The sequence below is a fragment of the Chaetodon trifascialis genome, chromosome 8 (assembly GCF_039877785.1).
Source record: "Chaetodon trifascialis isolate fChaTrf1 chromosome 8, fChaTrf1.hap1, whole genome shotgun sequence".
Lineage (NCBI taxonomy): Eukaryota > Metazoa > Chordata > Actinopteri > Chaetodontiformes > Chaetodontidae > Chaetodon > Chaetodon trifascialis.
Window position 1 is genome coordinate 6,863,834 of NC_092063.1, and position 23,243 is coordinate 6,887,076.

Genomic DNA, 23,243 nt, shown 5'->3' on the forward strand with positions numbered 1-23,243 from the left:
TATCAGTGTTTTTCATTGTCTTTGGTTTAGGTAGCATTATGTGACCCCTCCTCACCTGCCTAGTACAATAACTGTGAAATACCTTTCAGAAAAGTACTTCCTTGTTAACTGGATTGTCGGATTCCCAACAATCCCGTTAACAGGTTTTATGTGTTAGCTCGCCTGGATGCACTGTATTTGCACAAAGGATTTTTTTTTTTTACCTCAAGTTCACTGACCTGCAGCAGTAAACAGGATCTAAGTGATGAACGTGAGCGGCTGAGGAGGATGTTTTCAGTCTGCGAGACAACTGACGAATCACAGGAAACGGTCACCATCTTTGGTTTTATAAGACCACCAACACCAGCTGCAAGAGATGACTATTCACTGACAAATTAAATGATTTTCTGTTTGTCCTGGACTCCGAGGCGTGTTCTCAGCATATTTAATGACCGACGCCATATTCAAAGGGCTTTACAGCTTACCCTGCAGCTGACCTACATCGAAATGTGGATTAAACAGAAAAGAATCACAGAAGAAAGTTTACATGATGTTCAATAGCAAAGACAGATCTCTGTTTTTAAATGTCCCTGTTGTTCACGTCATGCAGAAGATACACTCAAATACCAGTTTGGTGGCTGTAATTATGCTACCGAGCCAACTATTAAGTTTATGTCACTTTACACATCAGTTCACAGCTTTGACATGTGCAAGTCAAAGGACACAACGCTGCTGAACCTGATTACTGTTTCCCATGTGATGTTCGTGCAGGAGTGACGTTGCCTCTGAAATATTTATTACTGTCTTTACTCAGCTCGTACGTATCCAAAGAAACAGCCACAGCAGCCTGTTAAATGTTCCAATAACAACATTTAGTTATTTTACACAGATAAATGTTGAGGTATCGCAGAAACACTGACAAACTGCATTCTGCAATTAAGACAAGTGATAAATCAAGAAAGCGCATTATTCGGCTGTACCTCCTCACAGTCGACAGTAAATTCTGTTGCCTGTTAGCAGAGCGACGCTTCCCCACCCCCTTGCTCTTGGATTTCTGACATCAGATGTGAATAAGTATCTCATTAAGATCCCCCAAAACCATCTGTCCAGTGAGTCTCCTCCTTACAGGAAGATGCTCTCATAAACAAAAGAGTAGGATTCCCTCATTAGCCTCGTTACCCTCATTAGGAATTTAATTCCATCATCAAGGGCAAGCTGTACTTTTAATGCATTCAGGGAACTGGGATGCATCTAAGACAGTGTTTTTTTGTAATGACTAGCCTGCAAAACTGTCACCAGATCCTGCAATGTAAACATATATTGTACGTTTAACAATAAAGGCTTTAAGTCAGCAAGAATGAATATAACATCCCAGGTTGCTTTTCATTCGTGGAAATTGTGCAAGCTTGTACAAAACTAAGAGATCCACAGAGGATGTGTGCATGTATGCGTAACTGACTGTGCATGCAATTACTCTTCTGTCTCCATCTTGGTCAAACAATTGCTTGGCAGATGCTTTATGGAAATGCACTCACACTTTAACATCAACAGAAAGTAAAGGAGCAACAACACAAACTGGAAAAAACTATCTGTGGTCTCAAACAGACGTGCTCTGAATACAACCGCTGTAGCTGCTGTGTTGTATAGATTCTAAAACCATTGTTTGAGCAACAAATGGAAAAACACACATACACGCATACATGATCAGAAAGTTCTGATTTTATACAATTGGAAATGTTTCATATGAGAATTGTAGGACGCACAGAGGATATTTCCGTTTTAACATTCACCGAGCAATACACAAAAGCATCATTGTTTTAGCTCACCCAGATTCATTTAACTGTGTATTATAAATCAAGGGACGCTGACCATATGGCATCTCACTCTTCCCATGAAAAACACACTTAAGAAGCAAGCGAAACACCACGGTATTCCCTTCAAGACTGTATGTACCAATTCACCTTCTAACATGGTAATGAATTTGTTTTTCTGCTTCTGGACTGTTTTTCAGTTTTATTTTGCAGGACAGTCACCTGACGCTTCGGTAATGTAACGCAACACCCGGACACCTTTGGCTCATATTTCAGGATCTTGTTTTGACTCCAGCACACAGGAAGTGCTGATGATTGGCTGACGGACCCGTGGAAGTGTTGTGTGTGGAAAACAGCACAGAGGACTGTCTGTTCACACCCGGAGCAGAAACATGTTTCTGCTGTTGTTGGCCCACATTTCAGTTCATGCTCAGAGTTATTAGACTGCAGCGTTTGTACTGGCTATAACTGCTCATTAAATGTGCATGACACTGTGTAAACAATGATGTATTTGCCTTTGTAATGATGTCCATGTGTTATCTCACAGCACGTCGCTGGATGTTTGCTGTCAGTCTCCACCGCTGCATTTGTGTGCTACAGCCTTCGTGTTGTAATGGTCGCTGGAAATTGTTGGATCTATGCACATGAGGGGATTGATCAGTTATCACATGTATAGCCTGGTGAATTTTTGGAGTTTGGCATTGGTCTGATGGTAGGTTTTGGCTGTCACATGGAGGAAAATGTTTAAATCAGTAGTCCTATTATGTCTAAGGGGCAGGTTTTATTAATGCTGTAGTTTATTGCTGGCACAGGATGGTCACACTGATCAGGACAGCACTGAAACGATGCTGGGTTAACTTTACCTCAGTATGCATGGGGAGAAAACCAGTGGGTTATTAATCAAACCCAAGACAATGGGCTGTTTATGGCTTGATTACAGTCTACAACATGTATATATTTGACTCAGTATTAGAAACGACAAGCAAGTTTTACCTTAAAACACAATTTCATTCTCAGTGTAAAATGGCATTCAAAACTTCAAAGGATACACACTTTATTTATTAGCTGTAAACTGTGACATGAAGGTTTAAGCAGATCATTACAAGCTGCAACTATTCCATATTTCAGTTTGGCTAAATAACCTAAAATAGAAACTAACACTAAAACAAACCATTGTCTTGGTTTGAAAGGTGACCTGATGGTTTTCTGTGTGCATCCAACGCTATGTCTCCAAGTTTGATTTTGTTTCACAAAATAACACCTTGAAATCAGGATGATTTTCTTGCAGGTTTAAAGAAAATTGTGCTTCAAAGACAGAAAAAATCTGAACTGATGTATCAAATATTTTACGCTACACTCACTGGAGGAATTACAAAGGGCATTGTAGTCGACAAACTCTGGGGGCCTCACTCAGCTGGAGGCCCTGAGTAATCAGTGCCACTATTCACCCGAAAACAACGCCCAGAATAATATGTGTTGTCTAGTCTATTGTGTGTCTGGCTCTGTCCCTTTTGACTGGATGTGAAACCCTGCAGGTCCTGCATCATGTCTCCTATTCTGACTGTAACTGAGTTTGCTTTTCACATGTCTCTGAGCTCCTGTGACAAAGAAAATGTATTCTACAAAGCCAGGAAAAAATTCTTTTCTGTTTCTGTTTCCTGTTCTGCTTATGTCTGTCTGTAATTATCATCCTGTCATTTCAAGCTTTATTTTTAGCTTTTAAGTCTGTGCTTTCCAGCAGAAACACATTTGCATGATGTTTGCATTGGTAAAATGCAGACTTAAACCAGTTCAGCAGGATGAGGCGAATGCAAATATTGAACTTGAATTTCCATTCTGTAATAGAAAGTGCCCCCCGTGGGGCCCGCAGCGCCAGCTTTCCTGGCTTCATACTGCCCCCAAGTGGTGGACGGGAGTTCGGTGAGGAGACCGAACTTGGTGAACCGGGAGCAGAGAAAGGGGCTGAGGAGGAGACGAGCAGAAAAGACAACTGTCTGCACGGGAAACGACGGGAAACGGAAGCATGAGGGCCGACAGAGTCTTCAGGTCTGTTATCATTTTGGTGCATGATTTCACAATTTGCAGATTTAACTGTTAAGACAAAACGAGAAGAGCAATTAAGAATATAATGAGGGCTGCTCAGGTGTGATATTGTGATTGATCATTGGTGTAAGAGTGAATATCTGTGTTATGCAGTGGTGAAGCGACCTGCCAGATGTATGCATAAAATCCACAACAGGGATGCAGCATATCCTGGTGGAAATGTTATTAATGACTGAACATCAGGAGCGGCTGAGTAATACTTCAACATGTAGCAGTTCTTCAAGGTCCCTGTCTACGGTTTGATCCTTTGAGTATTATTGAACTCATTGATTTTGTCCTCTCATGCAGCAATAGCTGTGCTTTCCCAAACTGAAGAAGCTTCAATCAGCGCCATGTATTGTTCAGACCTGCATTTTTGCATAGAGGTGTTAATTAATTAATAAAGTTTCCCACCTGGTTTTAATATTTTAAAGATATCCACCTATTATTGTGGAACAGGCAGGTGTAATTTGCGGCTATTGTCTCTAGAGCTAATAAAGCATCATGAGCCTCTTTTTAATTTAATCAATAAAACAAATTCTAACGATAAACAGCTGTTCGCATGGCTTCATGATTATTACTGAGGGAAATGAAACTTTACGACTCCTTAGTTTCACTGAGTGCAAACAAGGCTGTGTAAAATCCCCTCGGATGTTTCAGCCAATGAGAACCATGCTGACATTGACAGCCGAGGTGCATCTTGGGAGCTGTGGTCCGCCCGCCGCCTGCAGCCCGTCGGCGGCGCTGTGCTCGCCGCTGCGGCGGACTACAGAGCTCCGGTCCTGGGCAGAGGCTGCTTGCGTTGACAGCGGGTGGTACAGAGCGAAGTACGGCGGCACAAATATCGTCCGTCTGGGGTTTTGGTTTTTTTTTTTTTTTGGTTAGGGGTTTAACGATTCCAAAAGTTGACCTCTGCAAGTATGCAGTCCGAGTCGGGAATAGTTCCCGACTTCGAGGTTGGAGAGGAGTTTCAAGAGGAGCCGAAAACGTATTACGAACTGAAGAGTCAGCCGCTGAAAAGCAGGTCAGTTGTGCGGCTGAGGACAGTTATTTCCCACGCTGCAGCGGTTTTGGTGTTCAGGTGATAATTAGGCTGCAGACTTTGAGAGTGTTGCCCGCAGTCCCTGCATGTGTGAGGCGTGTGCGCTGATGGCACCGGAGCTCCGGAGGGGGACTCAACTTGCCTCCCATTCCTTATGTTTATCCTGCTGGCATGAAGTTATGCAACACTTGGGTGTTGTCTTGTCAACATCAACCTCAAATATTAGCTTGTAGAGGCGCAGACAGGTCAGTTTGATGAGATGCTGCTCACTTGTGTTGAGGTGCTGTTAAAGATGGTGGGTGGGTTTGTTTTTACACAGATTGTCCACCTGAGACGTGTTGTAGAAATGTCTCTGCGTGGGAGGAAAAGCAGTCTATAGAATAACACTGGTTTGACTTGTCACATGTGTTATTGTTTTAGTTGAGGAAACTGTGGTCAAACATGGAAAACTCATCCACAGTGGAAGTGACAGAGGTCATAATCTGGCTTAATTGGACAAATATGTGCACATATGCAAGGGATGTGACTCTGGTTTGAATGCTCTCAATGAGGAAGAGACTTACAGAAAAGACCAAGGACAAAGGAATGGTGGAAAATACTGTAATGTGCCAGGCCAAGAGCATAAAAACAGATCCATATGAAAGAGAATGGCTCTAAGTTGTAACAAGATGCTTCTTGCAGTGTAGGGTTCTTGAAACACGCTGCAAAAAGTTAACATTAACTAGCTGGAAGCTGTTTAGAGCCTGTGAGTGTAAAATCTGTTTTGGCCTCTCTGTCTGCTGCCACTGCACTTAACTGTTAGAGAAAGTGCTGCAAATCCTGACAAAACAAACCTTATTCAGAGAGTTCAAGTTGCCTAAATGAACAGTTCCTATGGCGTCTCTGGACGTAAACACAAACACTGTTAAGTTGTGACTTACCAGGAAGCTATTTTCAGCTCCAGCAGGTTGAGGCCGTTGCAAACACTCACCATTGAGTCAAGTGTCCAGGTCTCACCCTTTTTCTGGGAAACGCTGCACAGTTTCTGATGCGTCTGTTTGTGTGCGATCACATATTAGTGCAGTTTGACATTTTGGGAAATACACTTCATTGCTTTTTTTGCTGAGTTGGATTGATAGCCGTCTCACGCCTGTCTGTTAAATAGGAAGGTGGAGCCAGGACACGATTAGCTTAGCTTAGCATAAATAAAGACTGGAAATGGGTAAACAGCTAGCTCGGCTCGGTCCAAACATAATAAACTCTGCCTTCCAGCAGCTCACAGTGATGGCAAGACTCCCACTAAAACCAATAGTTTGTACCAACCGTTTGTACGCTAATTGGTGAGCTTTTGTGGTGTCAGGAGGAAGAGTTTTTTCCCCCTGGTTCCAGTCTTGATGCTAAGCTAAGCTAACCAGCTGCTGGCTGCAGCTTCATGTTGAACTCCCAAGCATGTGAATGAGCGGTTCAGGTCTTCTCGGCTAGCTCTCGGCAAGAAAGCGAATATTCATTTAAGTTAACGAGAGCCTGAACTCGCCCTGGGTGAGTTGTAATAATCTCAAAACTTAATGACGACTTCAGTTACAAAACATGCGCTAAATATAGAAAAGTGACAGAATATTTTGTCCTCTGAAGACTAATTGACTCACAAAATAGTCAGTTTTATTTTTGGTCATGACAAAACAGCACGACTCCCTTTTCTGTTGATTTTAAGGTGTTAGGAAACACTTCTCAGTGGTGATACATCTGGGAAGTTGTGAAACTCACCACTTTGCCTCTGTGACGCTGATGGTGACGCTGACAATACGCCTATGAACAGAATGTTGTCTAATTATCTGTATTTTGTCCACGTGTCTCCGTTGCTTAGCGGTAGTAATACATGGCTTCATTGTGAGGGCGAGACATGCAGAGGACAGTGCGCCACTGTGTTCAGACAGAGCTCTTATTGCAGATGTTGGCTGGATTTTTTTATTTTTTTTCCACCCCTCCGGCTCTTGACATTTTGTTTCACTTTTGCAGTTTATCTCCTTTTCTCTAAATCCAAGCAGGACGCCATTCACAGGGAGAAAAACTGTCATCTTGGAGGGTGCTAACCTTTAACCCAGTTCTTCGTGTTTTAAACTAATTTCTTCATTAGCGAAATGTCATTACACTGTTACACACACTGAATCCGAGCTGTGTTGTGTGGTCGCTGGCAGCCCGCCTCGGCTTAAGCGAAGGGTCAGCGCTGGTTGTGCAGAATCACAGATGATTTCATTTCACGCTGCTTCCTTTGGAATATGTGAAGTAGTCTGAACAGTTGTTTCGATTGAAGGTATCCCACTTCCCTTTCCATCACATGAGGATGACCCGGCGTAATAGCAGTCACGCTGCCTGTGTTGTGAGACATTGTTACGCAATAAAGATAAAATTAGTTTGATTGATTATGGGCCGGTGTGATGTCGTGTCAAGGCTAACCCCCGTGTGACAAAATGTCGCTTTAGCTTTGGCAGATGTTTCTGGTTTTCCGCTGCCTGCGTATCGTCTTGACAGAGCGCTCTGACGGCTGCAGACGACGTGCCAGACTTTTTGTGCCTAATATAGATGTGAGACAGGCGCTGGAACGACTCCTCTATGCAGTGTAAATAAGCTGTATAAATTTAGCAGTGGATGTGTTATATCTGAAACCGAGAGTTGGGGGATCGTTTGTTTTTTTTTTGCCGGCGTACTTGGCATGCAGATCACCTCCAAACATTTGTGCAACAGTCAAATGGAGGCTGGAAGTTATGCTTTCTAATGCTCGAGGAGCACTCTGACCTGAGTTTTTCGACCAGCATTAAAATGAGACTTTTTCCTTTGAAGCCAAACTTTTTAAGTGTAATAATGTTTAAAGCCTTATAAACACAAAGACTTGCGCAAGAACTCTGCCTAAAAATATCCAGATTGATGTTAACACAGGTCTGATTTAAGTGGGGAAATATCAGATCAACAAACAGACAAAACAAGACGAAGGAAGCAATCAAAGGTGCAATGACAGCTCTCAAGATTTGGCAGTTTGCTGAGGTTGGATGTTATCAGACGTATTTCAGTATTAAATACTTGGGTATTGTAACACTATAGCATGTTGCAGAGTGGCTTTAAGCTTTGTGTGTCTGAGCAGGGAGCAGGTGAGCCTAATTGCATTTAAAAATGAGTGTTTAATATGTAAAAAGAAAGGCAGAAAGCCGAGTCAGAGGTCAAGGGTTACGAAGGTTGGGGCTGGGAACAGCTTGTTCCCATTGGGGAGTCCCAGACAGAGATGCCAGAGAGGCCGTCTCAGGCCTAAGACGGACGAGCAGCTAAATGACACGGACAGGTGTCATGGCTGGAGTAAGAGACGCTCAGAAGGACCTGCTGTGCAGCCACGATCACTCTGCTGCATCTTCACCTCCTCTGTGCCCTTCTGAAGAAGCACTTTGCGTTTCTACACCGGAAGATCCTCACAAACTTTTTGTTTTGCTTCATGACTATTGATAAAAGGAACATGTGATCTTTGGCGGCCTCTGTTGGTGACCAGCAGGGACTGCAATAACACTGAAAACCACTTCATACACGTCCTCATGTCTGGCAGTGTGGCCTGTTATTCACACGAGGCTGTATCTAACATTATGAATTCAGCTGTAGAACATTTCTATTTAGTCTATGAAATATCAGAAAACCCCCCAAACGTTCAATTTGTTTTCATGTAATGCAAAGAAGAGCAGAAAATCCTCACATCTGCGAAGGTGAGACCAGTTCACTTCGGACATGTTTGCTTGAAATGTGATTTAAAGGATGAACTGACTGATTGTTCCAGCGGTAAACCTTTGTTTCATGCGTGAAAAGACTGCTTCCAGTCCTCCAGTGGTTTGAAAAATATTGATATTGCTCAACAACTTGAACTGCACATTCAGTCATGCGTGTTTATTTTTCTGGTGGTCGTCGTGTGTAAAAATGAGAACTGAGCCGTGAATCGTTACTATAGTTTCCTGTGCAACGTGAGAATGCGTTGGCTGTCTGTTATCGTCACCTTCAGGGAAAATCGACAGCAAATGCGCCTTAAGAGTCTTTGTTGTGTTTGTTTATTGTCTTCATTCACATGAACTTGAAAACCACATGCACTCACCCAGCCTGCTGTTGGAAATGCACGTAATGGCCCATCTGACTGTCCTTGGATGGTTTGGTTTTCTCCTTCTTTAAGCTGAGCTGCAGCAGGCCGCCCTGCTGAAAAAGGGAAGGGAATTATGAAAGGCACAGAACCTAATTACAGAAATAAGACCCGGCAAGTTCAAGTTATCCCAACCGGTCCTGGCTTCCTGGAAATACCTTGCAAAGAGCCTGATTATCTCTTTGGATGCTTTAACAGCTTACCCTGTTTTGGTTTGTTTAGCTCCGGCTATGAATCCCTCCAGCAGCCTTGTGTGTTTGCAGGGAAATGGGTTTAGAATTTGCACCAATTCTGTGTTATTTTTGACATTTAGTTGACAGCCTGTCATGAAAAGGGGATTGTTTTAGAGGTTCCTGTTGGAGAACCTAGTAAATATGGTTAAGCACCATTCTCAGTCAGTACAGCATGTAGTGTGTAACCTTACAAATGATACCAGCAACAACAATGATAAAAATAATAATTAATGAGGAAAAAAGAGATCTGGTATTGACATCAGTCATTGGTATTGGCACATATCAAAGTTCTGTTTCTGACAGTCAATCTAATTGATTGATTAATTGTCTTGGCTCTGTAAGGTTTAATATTAGTCTGACCTGTCAGACGCTGCAGCTGTGTAAATACAAGCTTCTACCCAGAGCAGTTTGATTTAATTACTGACCCAGTGGTCCTTGTTTGTACAGTTATTTTGCTCTATTTGCTTCACACCTTGTCAAACTGCATCCTGTGGGTGCAAAGCCTCCATAACTGATGGTCTAGACTTAACACTTGTATGCAGACACTTCCCATTATCACTGATTTGCTTGCTAGTGACCGTCTCGTGCGGGTGATGCCAGCTGCAGCACACTAGGGTGTTGTGGTCGGCGTGGGGGGGGGTCCGAGCGGGTCAGTGTACTGTCATGTAGGGTCATAATGACTGAGCTGTATTCCAGCTGAGAGGTCACGCAGTCTACCAGGAGGTCCTGATCTGCTCTGTGAATGAGCCACCTGCAGTCAGACAAACAAAAGGAGGCGAGCAGCCGGTTGCAGGACGTGTTTTTGAGGCTCACTTTCTTGGCTGCCATCTAAGAGATCTCGCCGTTCTCACACTGCACTCACCTCAAAGTTCTGCGATATGCACAAGTCGTTGTGTATTCTCCTTTTTTTCCAATAAGCGATTACAGAATTATAATTAGAACGTGCACTGAGCGAAGAGATGAAACAGCAGCCCCTGGTGGCAGAATGAAGGAGGACCGTGTTTGGATTTCAGCGGTTGTTTCTTAGGTTGGGATTTTCTAAGATCTATAAACTTAATATGGATTTTTTCCCATTTTTTTTATTCTAGTATATTTCTACCTAATTTCTACTTAACTTACACCATGTATTAGGCTAAAAGTAAGCTTGTGTACAGTAAGTTTATTCAGAGTTTATTCAGTCTGACTTGAAAACACTCGATTTACCCAAAAGCTGAAGCTTTTTTCTCGACCTGCAGGGAAGCTTCATAAATCACAGCTAAACATTATCACGAGTTAAACGTTGGTCCAGTTAAAATCATATGACTGATTTAGATTTTTTCCTATAAACTGAGAATAATCCCTCATGTCTTTAAGATCGCACAGTGAAGCTCAAACATCCAACTGGAGTGACAAACATGTTTGAGCAGAGCTGCACTTTAAGCCAAGCCATTTAAAAAAAACTAGATAATGTGGAAAATACATTGTCACTAAGATAAAAACAGTGCTGTTTTTTGGAGTTTTGTGAACCAAAAGTTGGTCGCAGGCCGTCCACTGAACGGTGGCGACACATGTCTCAGAGTGAAACAGTATCTGTGTGGTTTTAAGGCAGCGTTTTGATGGACAGAGTGTTTCCAGTGGGCGCTTGGCCTCTCTGCTCTGCTCTTGCACTGGACGGGGCTGGTCTCTGCCTGGGACTCTGTGTGGCGATTGGAGATTCCAGGCCGGGCCCCGGAGCCTCCCCCCTCTGACACACTTTCAGCGCTGCACCACCAGCATGACTTTCATTGCTCTCCAAGGGCGGGTGGTGCACCTTCAGGAAAAAACAAACAAATATGGAGGCCGTAGGAGTGCAAGTGTACAGACCCTGCTCATTTGACTGTCTGTGAGTATGGCGCCTCAGCATCTGGGATATTGCTGGCATGCGTTCAGGCAGGATTTTGGAAGGTATTGGTGTGTGTACACATGAAGGACAGTGAGCACAGAGCTAGGTGTGGGAAGTATATACAATCCCGGCTTTAGCAGATTTCTCCTTGTGCTGTGTGTTTTATGTTAAATAGTTTCTGCTGGTTCTGGTTAATAATCAATATCAGAATAAGTTGTTTGACAAACAAGCACTGTTCCAGCTGATTATTGATTTGTAGCTGAAAAGCTGTCATGTTTAAAGATTTTGTGTCACTTTGACAAATGATTTTTTTGAAGAGACATAATCACAACCGTTTGAAGATGCTTGTTTGTAACAGGAAAATAAATTCTTAATGTAATGCCATTAGTTTTTCGATGAGGCTCTTGTTGTACTATTATTGTCCATTAGGCAGAGCTATTAGCTCCAGTCAATTACCAGCAGTAGTGTTAGTGGTGCAGTGTTTCTGTTCTGCAGCTCAGTGTTTGAGGCTGATCACACCTCTGTCGCTGCACTGAACATTGGTGCTTACCTTCGCGTCTGTGTGGGTGCAGAGCTGCTTCGCCTCCCTGTTTGATTGACGTCTGTCAGTCATGGAAACCTGCATCAAAGCCTCAGCCCTGACTGCTGGACTAATGATGATGGAGTAGCGTAGTGAGCAGAATCAGAGGAATCATGAGTTGGGTGGGCGGGGCTCTTCGACACTGTGCGGCCATTGTTTTTTTTGTTTTTTTTTCCTTTTCAATACACACAAACATTAGAGGAGGTGTGCACGCACACACGCGCGAGTGAAAAAGTTAAAAAGGACAAAAGGGCTTTTTATGTGTTTCAGTGGTCTGTTTGGCAAAAAGCCACCGAACAGTGGAAAGGAAGAAATGGAGAGAGAAGTGGAGCTTTGCTTTGTAGAGAGGCTTCTGGTCATTCACGCACACACACACACACACACACACACACACACACACACACAAACACACAAACACACACAAGTCAATCTGACGCTCAGGAACGTATTGAAGGGAATCATGAGGAGCTTCTGCTCTCAATTGATCTCTGCCATAACCTGTTCTCCTCTGTGTGGAAACATGCTATCATTCACTTTCGGTAGTTATTCAAGCAAAGCGGAACTTCAACTACAGACCTGTGATGGACTTGATGTTCAGATCAAATCAAATCAAATCAAACTTTATTTATATGGCACTTTTCATACTTAAAAGCAACACAAAGTGCCTCACAGAGGCTAAAAACAGCATAAAAGAAAAAGAAAACCCAGCCCTCCCGCCCCTATTGAAAACTTTGAGACATTTCGTTTAAAATCAAGCACAGTCTGAGCGATACATGGACATGACTTATTTGATTGACCGATATTAGCCTGTAACACATCTTGACAGTGGTGTTTGTCTTGGTTGATTAGTAAGAAGAAGTTGCAGTGCAGAAAAACCAAAGATTTTTTTGAGGCGACAGTGTCGCCATTCCACATGTTGTCCACCAGAGAGCAGTGACAAGTTTATATAACTGTCCCACTCAGTTCTTGGTCAAAGTTCTTTAAAAAATACATTTGAAGGACTTTTGAGGAAAAAAAAGTTCGTTTAGTTGTGGTGTTTGTAAAAAAAAATTAAAAATAAAATTAAAAAAAAAAAAAAAAAAAGACTTTCATGAACTCTAATATATGTTATATCCAAGCACATTTGAACATAGTTGCCCTGGCTTTTTGATTTTTTTACACAAATCTTGATAACTTGATAACTGCGGGGACTGTCAAATATGGTAAAGACAGGTGCCTACATGAGGACTCCAAATAACTTTGATGATGCCCTGTTTTGGTTGATGACCAAATGCCTCCAAAGCTGATGTCACTTAGTTCTAATTAGCTCATGTCAGTATTTAGCTCAAACGCAGCTGTTTAGAGTCCGACAGAGCTGCTAGCATGGCTGTAGACCAGTGATGATCAACTGGCAGCCACTTTGCCACATCTGGCTCACCAAAGCTTCCCATCCGGCCTGCAGAGCATGACTGAATTTGTGCAATGTTACGGTGGAAGACGCCCAGTCCGTCCCTGAGAGTGACTGTCGATTAGTTTGCCAACCCCTGGCAAACAATGTAATTCATAGTTCACTCGTTCTACAGAATTGGATTATTCTCCAGATCCATCCTTTCCACTCCGTGGACCCACCATCAAACCGCTCGGCTCCCAGGCTGGACATTCCCTGGAGCTGACAGCAGGGCACTGGCCGGACTACGGGAGGTAACTCCGGAGTCGTTGGAGAATCACTGAGCTTCTCTATTAGAAGCATTAGGCGTCATTTTGGTTTATTTCTGTTGGCCAGAGTAGTTTTCTTTGATTCCTGGGATCCTGAAGAGGAGTTTGTAGTTGAGATCAGGACCCATTTGTTGGTCGTTGAACTGTGGGTTTTGTACTGAGCCCTGATTCTCTTTGGCCTTTCTCTTTTTTATAGTTTTCACAAGACTAAAGGCCCATTTATACCCTCCGTAAATAACGGATACGGACACTTTCGTCCGTATCCGGAGGCTGTTTCATCCGTCAGTTTGTCCGTCGGCTCTGAGCTTAGCCATCCGGAGCTCTCCGGACGAAACCACTCGAAACCACCGGAAGTCGTGGGGGCAGTGTAGAGTAAAAATGAGCAAAATGAATCAAACTAAAAACCGACGAAGAAGAGAACCGGCTCTACGTCAAAAAAAAAAAGATTTGTCTAATCTTTTTTTCCTATTTCTCAGTACTGTCATTATAATAACCTCCTCTACTGACGCCATTACTGATGCCGGTATATGCTGACAGAAGCATTGACAAGGCATCGGCTGCCATGACAACGGCTCTGTAATTTATGACTCGACATTGTCCCCTAGAGGACACACTGACAAAACGCTGAAAACGGACGGAGGTATGAAGGCCCCCTACAGAGGCAACGTGTGGGACGGACGGACGGATTTCATCCAGATCCGGAGGGTATAAATGGGCCTTAAGACAGTTTTCACCGTTGACATGGCTTTACAAAACATTTACTCCGATCGTGCTTTTCTCGCCACAATTTGACATTTCAGTAAATTACGCTATCATCAGCGTTTGAAAGTCCAGTGTCTGTTGGGCTTATGTTAGATTTCTGCTTCATTATTTACAGTTATTGTATTATCATACTAATGTCATGGTAAAATGTGTCTAAAATAATGGGACAAGGTGCAGCTATGAAAAATGCTGACTTGGATTTACTGCAATGTGATATGAGTTGAATGAAGCATTAAAAACAGAATTTGTATTTTATAATTGGAGTTTGCCATTTGTTTGAGCAGTGTGGAAATCATATTACATGAGGTCAAAGACAACACGTGTGCATCTCTGTTTTCTCTCTCAAACTGGAGACAGAAATTAGTTTATCCTCTCTGACCTGAAAGCACTTCTGCACCTTCGGGTGCTTGTTGTTGTGTTCGAGGTGATGATGAATGTGTTTGTGCTCGTGTTGTCTTTAAAGGCGTGAAGCAGTTTTTAATCAGAAGAGTCATCACCTCAACTGTGGTGTGCTTTGTCATTTAAAGTTCAGTAGATGTAAAGCTGCTCAACACATTTCACACTCAAGGGTCATCAAGTTGAACGATATGTTTAGTTTTACTTTATAGTAAGAGTCCAAGTAAATAAAACATGAATACAGAACATGAAAGAAGAAGTAACTGACATCCAGAGGACCCAAAAGGAGTTTAAAAAACACTGTTTGCACAAAATAACAATAACTTGCACAACGAAGTGTGAAAGAGGAAGGATCAGGATAAAAGTGTCCTGAAGCACACATAGAGGACTTCACATACAGACTGTGGAGGCTAGAGTTGGGGGGTCAGGGGGCTTAGGGGTCAGGATTAGGGGGTTAGGGGTGTGGAGGTTTTTTTGTGAACAAACAAAAGTTATGTTTCTATTGTGAGTCCTCATGAATATTTTAAGTGGCGCAGTCTTTGCATTCATGTCAAACCAAAGACAGAACGTTAATCACAGTGCAGAGTACCTTTAAGTTAAAGTACATCATTGTATTATCAATACAAAAGTATTACCATCAAAATATATTTTATGTACCAAAAGAAAAAGTATTCATTATTTCAGAATAATATATGTAACATTATTGGATTAGACTTATTGATGCATTAATGTGTAGACACTGACAGGCTGCAGGTGGAGGTGAAGGTGGAGCTATCTGACTACTTTATGTACTGCTGGGAAGCTTACTTTATTATTCCCTATCATAAAACATCATAACTTATTTGTTGATTGTGTTCGCCTCTGAATTGTAGTGAATAGAAGTATAAAGTAGTGTGAAATGGCAATACTCAAGGAGAGTACAGTACAATTACTTACAAATTCTACATAAGTACACTACTGTACTTGAGTAAATGTACTTTGTTACCCTCCAGCACAGTTACTAATGTCTCTGTGTGAGCGTGTGTGTTTGTGTGTGTGACCAATGCACTTTTCCAGCATATTACATGTGAAAAACTGTATTTTTTACATTTAAAATGAAAATGTTTTAGAAGGAACACGGCAAATATAATAAAGCTGATGAGCATCTGGTCAAATATTTTTCTGGTAACGCCATCTGTATTTCCAAATTTTAGATTTTTAAACAAACTGACTTCTTCGCTTTATTCTAACTGTAAACGAGTCAGAAAAGGAAATGAAACTGCTGTTGTCTTGAAATTCAAAAACTCAAGAGCGAAGCAGATTAAAGACAGAAAAAAGAATCAAAGGGTTCAGCTCTGGCAGTGGAAATGAACAAAAAGCTGTTAAAACATTAGATCCAGTGACTTTTGTTTGAAACTTACAGGATGAAAGGAAACACAATCGCCCAAAGTCACACAGACAAAGGAATTATGCATACGAACGCTAAACCTGATTCTGCATGTTGGGTGAAGTACAAAGGAACTTGACAAAAAAAAAAGTAGCTGTCGGATTGAGATACCCAAAGTGCTGCAGTACTTTGAGAGAACAAGCTGCAGCCTTTGTTCTGCTGCAGTTCAGTCATTAAATCCACTTGTTAATTAATTTATCCGGGATCAATAATCAGTTTATCTGCGTCCACATTGTCTTCAGAGATGAATGAGAGCGTTTATGTTCGTCTCAAGTAAGAAAAGTAGCGGCTGTTTTCTTCTTCTTCCGCAGGTGACGCTCAGAAAAAGTGTTTTTATCGCGTATCGTAATCTTTGCTCTTGTGTAGGGTTCAGTGGGTGTGGTGTCAGACAATGAGATTATATGCAGTGCTGGGGAGGGGGGAGAATTATGGTATGTTGAATACGCTGTGTTTGACTCCGCTGGCTAATTAGTGCGATTACTGCACAGCTGGATTGGCCAGACGTTTTAGTTTTGTCAGAAGGATCACTCACTCGATGAAGGCTTCATACGGACAACTTCTGCTTCAGCAGAGTCGGTCTATTTTAAGACCGCAGGACTCTGTCTGCCGTCTAAATTTAAGAGAGTGGGAAAACTGAAGCAACCTCTTCAGAAAAACGTTCCTCTTTCTGTTTGATTCCCTCTAATGTCAGAAGCTTTGTGAGTGCCGCTGGAGGCGTTTTGCAGAATCAGACACTTCGGCTCTTTGAAACTTGTATTTTAATCAGTGAAGTAAAGTGGTTTAATTTGTAGCACTTATCTTTTTTAAATAGCTGCAGAAAAGTAGGGCTGCATCTAACGATTATTGTCGCTCAGCAGCTATTTTCTCCATTAATCTTTTTATTTTTCGCCAGTCGACATCTTCAGATTACTTACTCTGTCCAACCAAAAGTCCAAAACCCTAACCCTAACCCAAAAGACGCTTCACGTGCATCATGAGTGACAAAGAAAAGAAAAACAAATCTCACATTTTAAAACTTGCAAATGTTTGACGTCCTTTTACAGATGATCTAAAATAGCTGATTCTCTATCAGTTAATCGACTGTTGATCATTGCAGCTCCGCAGTTTAGATTTTCTTTTGATGGCTGCTGCTTCAGTTATCCTCATATTAACCTTTTCTTCCATCTGCCTTCCCTTCATCTTCTTCTACCTTCTCTGCTCCTGCTAATCTTTCCCCGCTCTCGTCTCTTTTGCTTGACCCCTCTCTACCCTCTCTCTGCTATCGCCTCACCTTTCCAATCCTCCCTCCTCTCCCCTCGCTATCTCCGCTCACTCATCTGGCATCGTTCCTCTCCCACCCCCCCGGCAGCAGCCCGTCGGACCAGCACGGCTCCTCCAAGCCCCCGCTGGGCTCCTCGGCCATGACATCACGAATCCTGTTGCGGCAACAGCTGATGCGGGAGCAGCTTCAGGAGCAGGAGCGGCGGGAGCAGCAGAGACAACAGGCCTCCCAGTACCCACAAACCACCGCGGCCCAGACCCCCGCCATCAATGTCAGCGTCCCGGCCGGTTTGCCGCCTGCTGCACAGGTGCCAATGGAGGTGCTCAAGGTAAGCAGCCGTGGTCGTAGTTTTGTGGCGACGCTGGAGAGGAGGGAATATGGCAGCATGAATGATTAGTCAAAGGTAGAACAGTGTATGTCTAAAGTTTCCACCTCTGGAATTAGAAGTTGCATGTGTCATTGTTGCAGTCTGAACAGCCCAGGCAGCTCTGTATTTATAGGGTTTATTGACTCGTGTGTGTGTGTGTGTGTGTGTGTGTGTGTGTGTGTGTGTGTGTGTGTGTGTGTGTGTGTGTGTGTGTGTGTGTGTGTGTGTGTGGACAGTGAGGCGAATCGTGGTTTTACTATGACTGTGTGTAAAAAAACACAGGAGTGAGTGAAGTGTGTTAAAATGCGTATATGGGGATTATCTTTCCTGAGAGAATTCCTCTTTAATGCATGCTGTGCTTCCAGCCATTTGGATTTAGCCATCTTTAATCCTATTTGCTCAGCTAGATTCACATCTTTTCATAGCTTTGATTCCCTGGCAGTCCGAGGGACAGGAGACTGTTAAGATTTTCTGTACGAGTAGAGCGCGTTGTGCTTGATGGTGCATTTTAACAAGGCAGTTTGGTAAGTTTTCCCGTTTGTCTCCTGCATGTGTTTTCGTAAGCGAGCTGCTAATCTTTATGAAATATTGATAGAAACGGGTCGGGCCGTGCCGTGAGGCGGCAAACTTGCATCTGCTGTTCAGAATTTGTGTGTTGTTGCTGTTTTGTTCACGTTTCTGCGTTTCTTTGCAACATGTTTTCCTTAAAGTCGGCGATTATCGATATAAAAATCCCAGAGTGTGGTTGCGATTTTTGATTTTGGAGGATTTGTTCCTGAGAAAACACTTTGGTGAGTCGCCTCAGTCTCAGTCTTCTGTTTGTGCTTTTATGGAAAATTTGGTCTTGGAATGAATGTTTGTGGAGTCTGTCATGAGGACAGATGCTCTATGTTTTTGTTACTGATTTCTGAAAGAATATGTGGCACTTTGGGAAACCTTTGCACAAATATATACACGATATCTTGAAATTTAAAATGCTTTGATGCCAGAAAATCTGACTTTTATACAACATCAAACAGGCTCTAGTTACAGCTTCCACGGGGAGTAATTAAAAAAGCAAGGTTATCTCAGACATTGTTCTTAGAAAATACTGCATTCAGAAAGAGAATATATCTGTTAAACGGGCTGCATATCTACCCCTTCATGGAAAGGAGGATCTTTAATTAAAGGACACGTCAAAGTTTTCTTTGTTTTCGGTTTATTGTGGAGCACTAATAGACTGTGAGCCATTGAGTAATCTTTGTTTCACTAAATCCGTCCACAACACATTCAGAGATTTCATGGTTACTTGCTCAGCCACGTTTTCATCACCCTGGATGTGTGTGGCATGGGCCAGCAGCGAAGGACAAATACAGTATATCCATTGAAAACATCGGCCTCCTCATGCAGCATAAACATTACTTACTCTCCATAATCTGGAGCTCTTTGAGAGGTTTAGGACGCCCCCACCCCGAACCCTCGCCCTGTGTACAATACATCAAGTTAGAGTAATTTCTCTGCTTTGGCGAGAGCTTACAGACATTCTTCATTGACTGAAGTCCTCAAATGAAAAGGCCGTTCCAGCTTGGCGCTGTTTAGCTGGGTTAACCTGCTCCCCTGTCTGTGGGTAGATTAGTAGAGTCCACACAAAGCTCAGGGGTACCAGGCAGAGCTGCTGGACCTCAAAAAGTGCAAACATTAAGCTCAGATGAGTTTATCTAAAGACTGATTGGACCCTTAATTAACCAAGTGACCTCTGACCTTCTGGGGAATAAGTAAGGGATCAGTTTAGGGATCAAGACAAAGGCGAGCACAGCCTTACCACACACCGAACGCTAATTCAGTGAAGAATGCTCGTAATTAGCTCCCACTGCTTTCATTCCACGGCATGTTTAAGAGGAAAAAAAACACTGCTTTGAAATTTATGTAGGATAACTTCCTAAAAGGGTTAAAAAAATGATTTCTAGAAAAAAAAAAAAAAAAATTCAAAGGATTTATGGTGCCATGAAAAGAACAAAGTGCTCTTCCACCGTGCACGAAATGTAGGTTTCTTCTGGATTATACAGTCCGTGTAGCTCGTGACCAGCGTGCATCGGAAAAGTGTACGAAGATGCCACACAGATGTCTCATTCTGGATGATTTTCTGAATCCAGACATTTGATAGAAATGCACTTCTTGTATTATTTAATCTAAAAAATTACAGTATACTTTATTTTTTATAAAAGTCTGAGTAAAATTTTGTTTATGCAGCATAATCACTTAATGAAATTCAGTGAATTGCTGCCTACTTAGGCCAAAATTGCTTAATACATTTAGTCAAATTTATTTTTAGCTTTCTAGTTATGACAGCAGCACATTAAGTAGCTTATGAAACAGCTAACCATACAGTCAAGCTGTTTTCTAAGCTGTTATGCTAATTTTAACATAACGTTATCACTTTAAGGACACACGCTTTGTGTTACGCCAGTAATTTGCCAACCTTGTGCATAACAGCGTGACAATACATCAGAGGTGGAGAAGACCACAGGCTGCTCTTGATGTAGCCTCTCACATTAGCATCACAGTTGCCGTCTGCGAGTTCCACAGAGCACGTTAGCAGCTTATCAGCAGGGACAAAGTTCCCATTCTTCTAGCCTGCGTAGCAAATGGGGGCATTCTTGTTAATGTATCCTGGTAGGACCATCATGGAATGCCCAAAGCATGCAAGTCAAGGGGAAAAAAAAAAAAAACACAAATCAGTGTCCTCTCTCGGCACAGCGGGATGCTTTGTGCTTGTTTCTGCAGAGCGTGTTGGACTCTTTGGGGGTTATGTTGCCGATGCCCTCTGGGCTGTTGATGGCTAAAAACGAGCTGATAAACAACGAGCTGTCTTGTTTGCTGTGGCTGCAGAGGCTGTGAGTTAGCAGTTTATGTCAAATTTCCAAACATTTGTTAAAGAGTACGTTAAGTGAGGCTGGGTAAAGTAAAGTTCAAGTCCTTCTGGCGCTCAGATCTTTACAATTATATGCTCTGCGTGTTGGTTTTTACACAAGCTGACACGCTGAATGACTGTAGTGTTGAAGATGCGTCGGTTTATATAGAACTCTTAAAGATCCAAGACCAGTGCCCATAGGTGACCACCGCCATCTGTAGACTCCTTATTCATATGGCATAGACAGAGACAAAGACCCTGTAGAAGTCCAGTCTGTGAAGATGCATCCACTTTGCGTACATGCCACGTCTTTAAAAACACATTTTCACCCTCGCACCAGTTCATCATAACAAAAGCTACAGTATGTATTGACGAGGCCAGGATGTTCCACCCTGAGGTCTGTGACCCCCCAGGGGGCTCCAGTGAACTCAGAGCAGTGAGATCATCTAATTATGTGTGATAATTTAGGAAGTCCCTGAAGACAAAAACAAGCTGTAAAAACACTGATACATTTTAATTTCTTTGAGTCAAACTAACTGATTTCAGCTGGTTAACAATCTATCAGGTCTTTGGCGTCGACTAATTCATGTGTCAGTGAGACAAATTTTAGGTCTGTGACTAATGATTATTGATATTTTTGGAACTGATTGATCAGCTTATTTTAATAACAGCTAACTGATTAATCACCCAGTCTATTAAATGTTAGAAAATAGTGAAGAATGTGATACATAAGAACACAAGGTGAGTCAGTTCAAAGCCCAAAGATATTCAGTTAACTATGAGACAAAGAAAAGCGGCAAATCCTCACATCTGACAAACTGAAACCAGCAAAGAAAAATACTGAAAAGATGAATTAATTTAGGGTTTTAACAAGCAGCTTCCAAGTAACGTGCTTTTCATTGCCTGGATAAATCGATCAATCGCTCAGTCTTCAAATTACTTTTTTATCTGACCAAAACCCAAAGATATTCAGTCATATAACATAAAAAAGCAAAAATCTTCACAATTTATGAGGTAGAACCATGAGATGTTGGGCATTTTGGTCTGTCAGCAGACTAATGCGTGGATCGACTAATGATCTAAAACATCATTTCTTTTCCAGACTGAAACCCAGCTGTTGCATCCACTGTACCAGGTTTATGTCGTCATACTTGGATGTTTTATTGGGCACCTTTTCCTTTATGTTGTGCACGTAATGCCCTTAATGACCTCTTTGTTTCTATTCTTAGTGCATGAGAGAGAGAGAGAGAGAGAGAGAGAGAGAGAGAGAGAGAGAGAGAGAGAGAGAGAGAAAGAGAGAGAGGGAGAGAGAGAGACAGTTGTATGGGGCTCCTACAGTAATCCTTTGTACAGTGTCTTTGTTTCTATATTTAGACAGTGACAGCTATCAGTTCTGTGGATGTGTGAATATATAGGAGGTGACGCACACAGAGAGGTTGAATCAGTGGTTCTTTGTTACTTTATATAAGACAAATTTTGCTGTACATGTGTGCATACAGCAGTAGTATGGAACCCCCAAGAGGTCACAAGATAAATCCGAGGGGTCGTGAGATGAATAACAGGATAGCAAAGTTAGGAAAAACATACATCTGAAACATGAATGTATTAATCTTAGCAGGTTTTATAAAATCAGATATATTTGAATAGTGCTGTGGTTGCACTGGACACAACCTGTTCACATACCACCTGGGATAAGAAGACACAAATAGACTAAATGTAGGGACTAGCATGCAGTGTGTTCAGGCCAGGCCACAGAAACACACCACAAATGAGTGAAATGAACATTTAGGAGTGTAAATATTACCACATAATATTAGAAGTTGGTACAATGATGAATAAAAAAGCCTCCACAGGTGTCAAAAACAGCGAGGAAACGAGACAGAAAAGCTGGGACCAAACTTTCGTTTCCGTACACTTTAGATGAGACCGTGAATTTTACCTCCCTGCATGTCTTACACACCTGGCCCTCAGAGAGCACGCTCAGTAAAGCTGCAGTCGCTAAAGCAGCTGCTATGAAACAGTGATTGTTCCCACACAGAGATGGACAGCACACCCAGTAATCCTCGAGGTCAGAGGGAACGATGGCGGCAACCAACCGATGAGACGGGCAGCAGTAATGATTATGTATGTTTTCCCACAAGCTAATATTGGGATTTTTATATATTATGACAGCCGCTGACTGACTCTTTTAATGAAGAGATGCCACAATGAGTGAAGGAAGACGACAGTATTGTGACTGTGCATCTTTTGAGAATAAAGCCTTTTCAACAGAAATTTAATAGAATTGAAAACATTTTATTTTCCAATAAAGTTGGTCACAGTTTGGCTGTGTGGCTTTCAACATAATATTCAGATTATTAAATATTAGTGCTGTCAATTGATTAAAATATTTAATCGCAATTAATCTCATGAATGTCATAGTTAACTTAATTAAAATTAATTGCACATTTTTATCTATTCTAAATGTCCCTTGAATTATCATTTTAATACTCTTATCAACGTGGAAAAGTGGATAGGCTCGCTTTGTGCAAATGTTTTCTAATTGAAAACGTGTAGTGTTATATTTCACACTAACATTCTCACTTTGAGCAGTCATTCACATTTGAAATCTCACACAATTTAACACTGTCAATAAACGGATGACAAAAAAATAAATGCTTGGTTACAAAAAAAGCCCCTTCAACAACCCTTTCTAAGGGATCAAGACAGGGTGATAC

General features: G+C 42.1%; 1 protein-coding gene across 5 annotated transcripts in view; it reads left to right on the plus strand.

Annotated features, from left to right (window-relative positions):
• The first annotated feature begins 3,784 nt into the window (after positions 1-3,784).
• LOC139335080 (microphthalmia-associated transcription factor-like) overlaps positions 3,785-23,243 on the plus strand; it is a 31,462-nt gene continuing 12,003 nt past the window's right edge. The window contains exons 1-2 of one of the 5 annotated variants that reach the window (XM_070968504.1): positions 3,785-3,836; positions 17,357-17,597. In XM_070968504.1, coding sequence (XP_070824605.1) covers positions 3,814-3,836; positions 17,357-17,597 — 264 coding nt within the window. In that variant the 5' untranslated portion in view covers positions 3,785-3,813. Of the gene's footprint in view, positions 3,837-4,645; positions 4,897-17,356; positions 17,598-23,243 lie in introns of those variants that run through there. The other 4 variants (XM_070968500.1, XM_070968502.1, XM_070968501.1 and 1 more) reach the window with 4 other exon arrangements.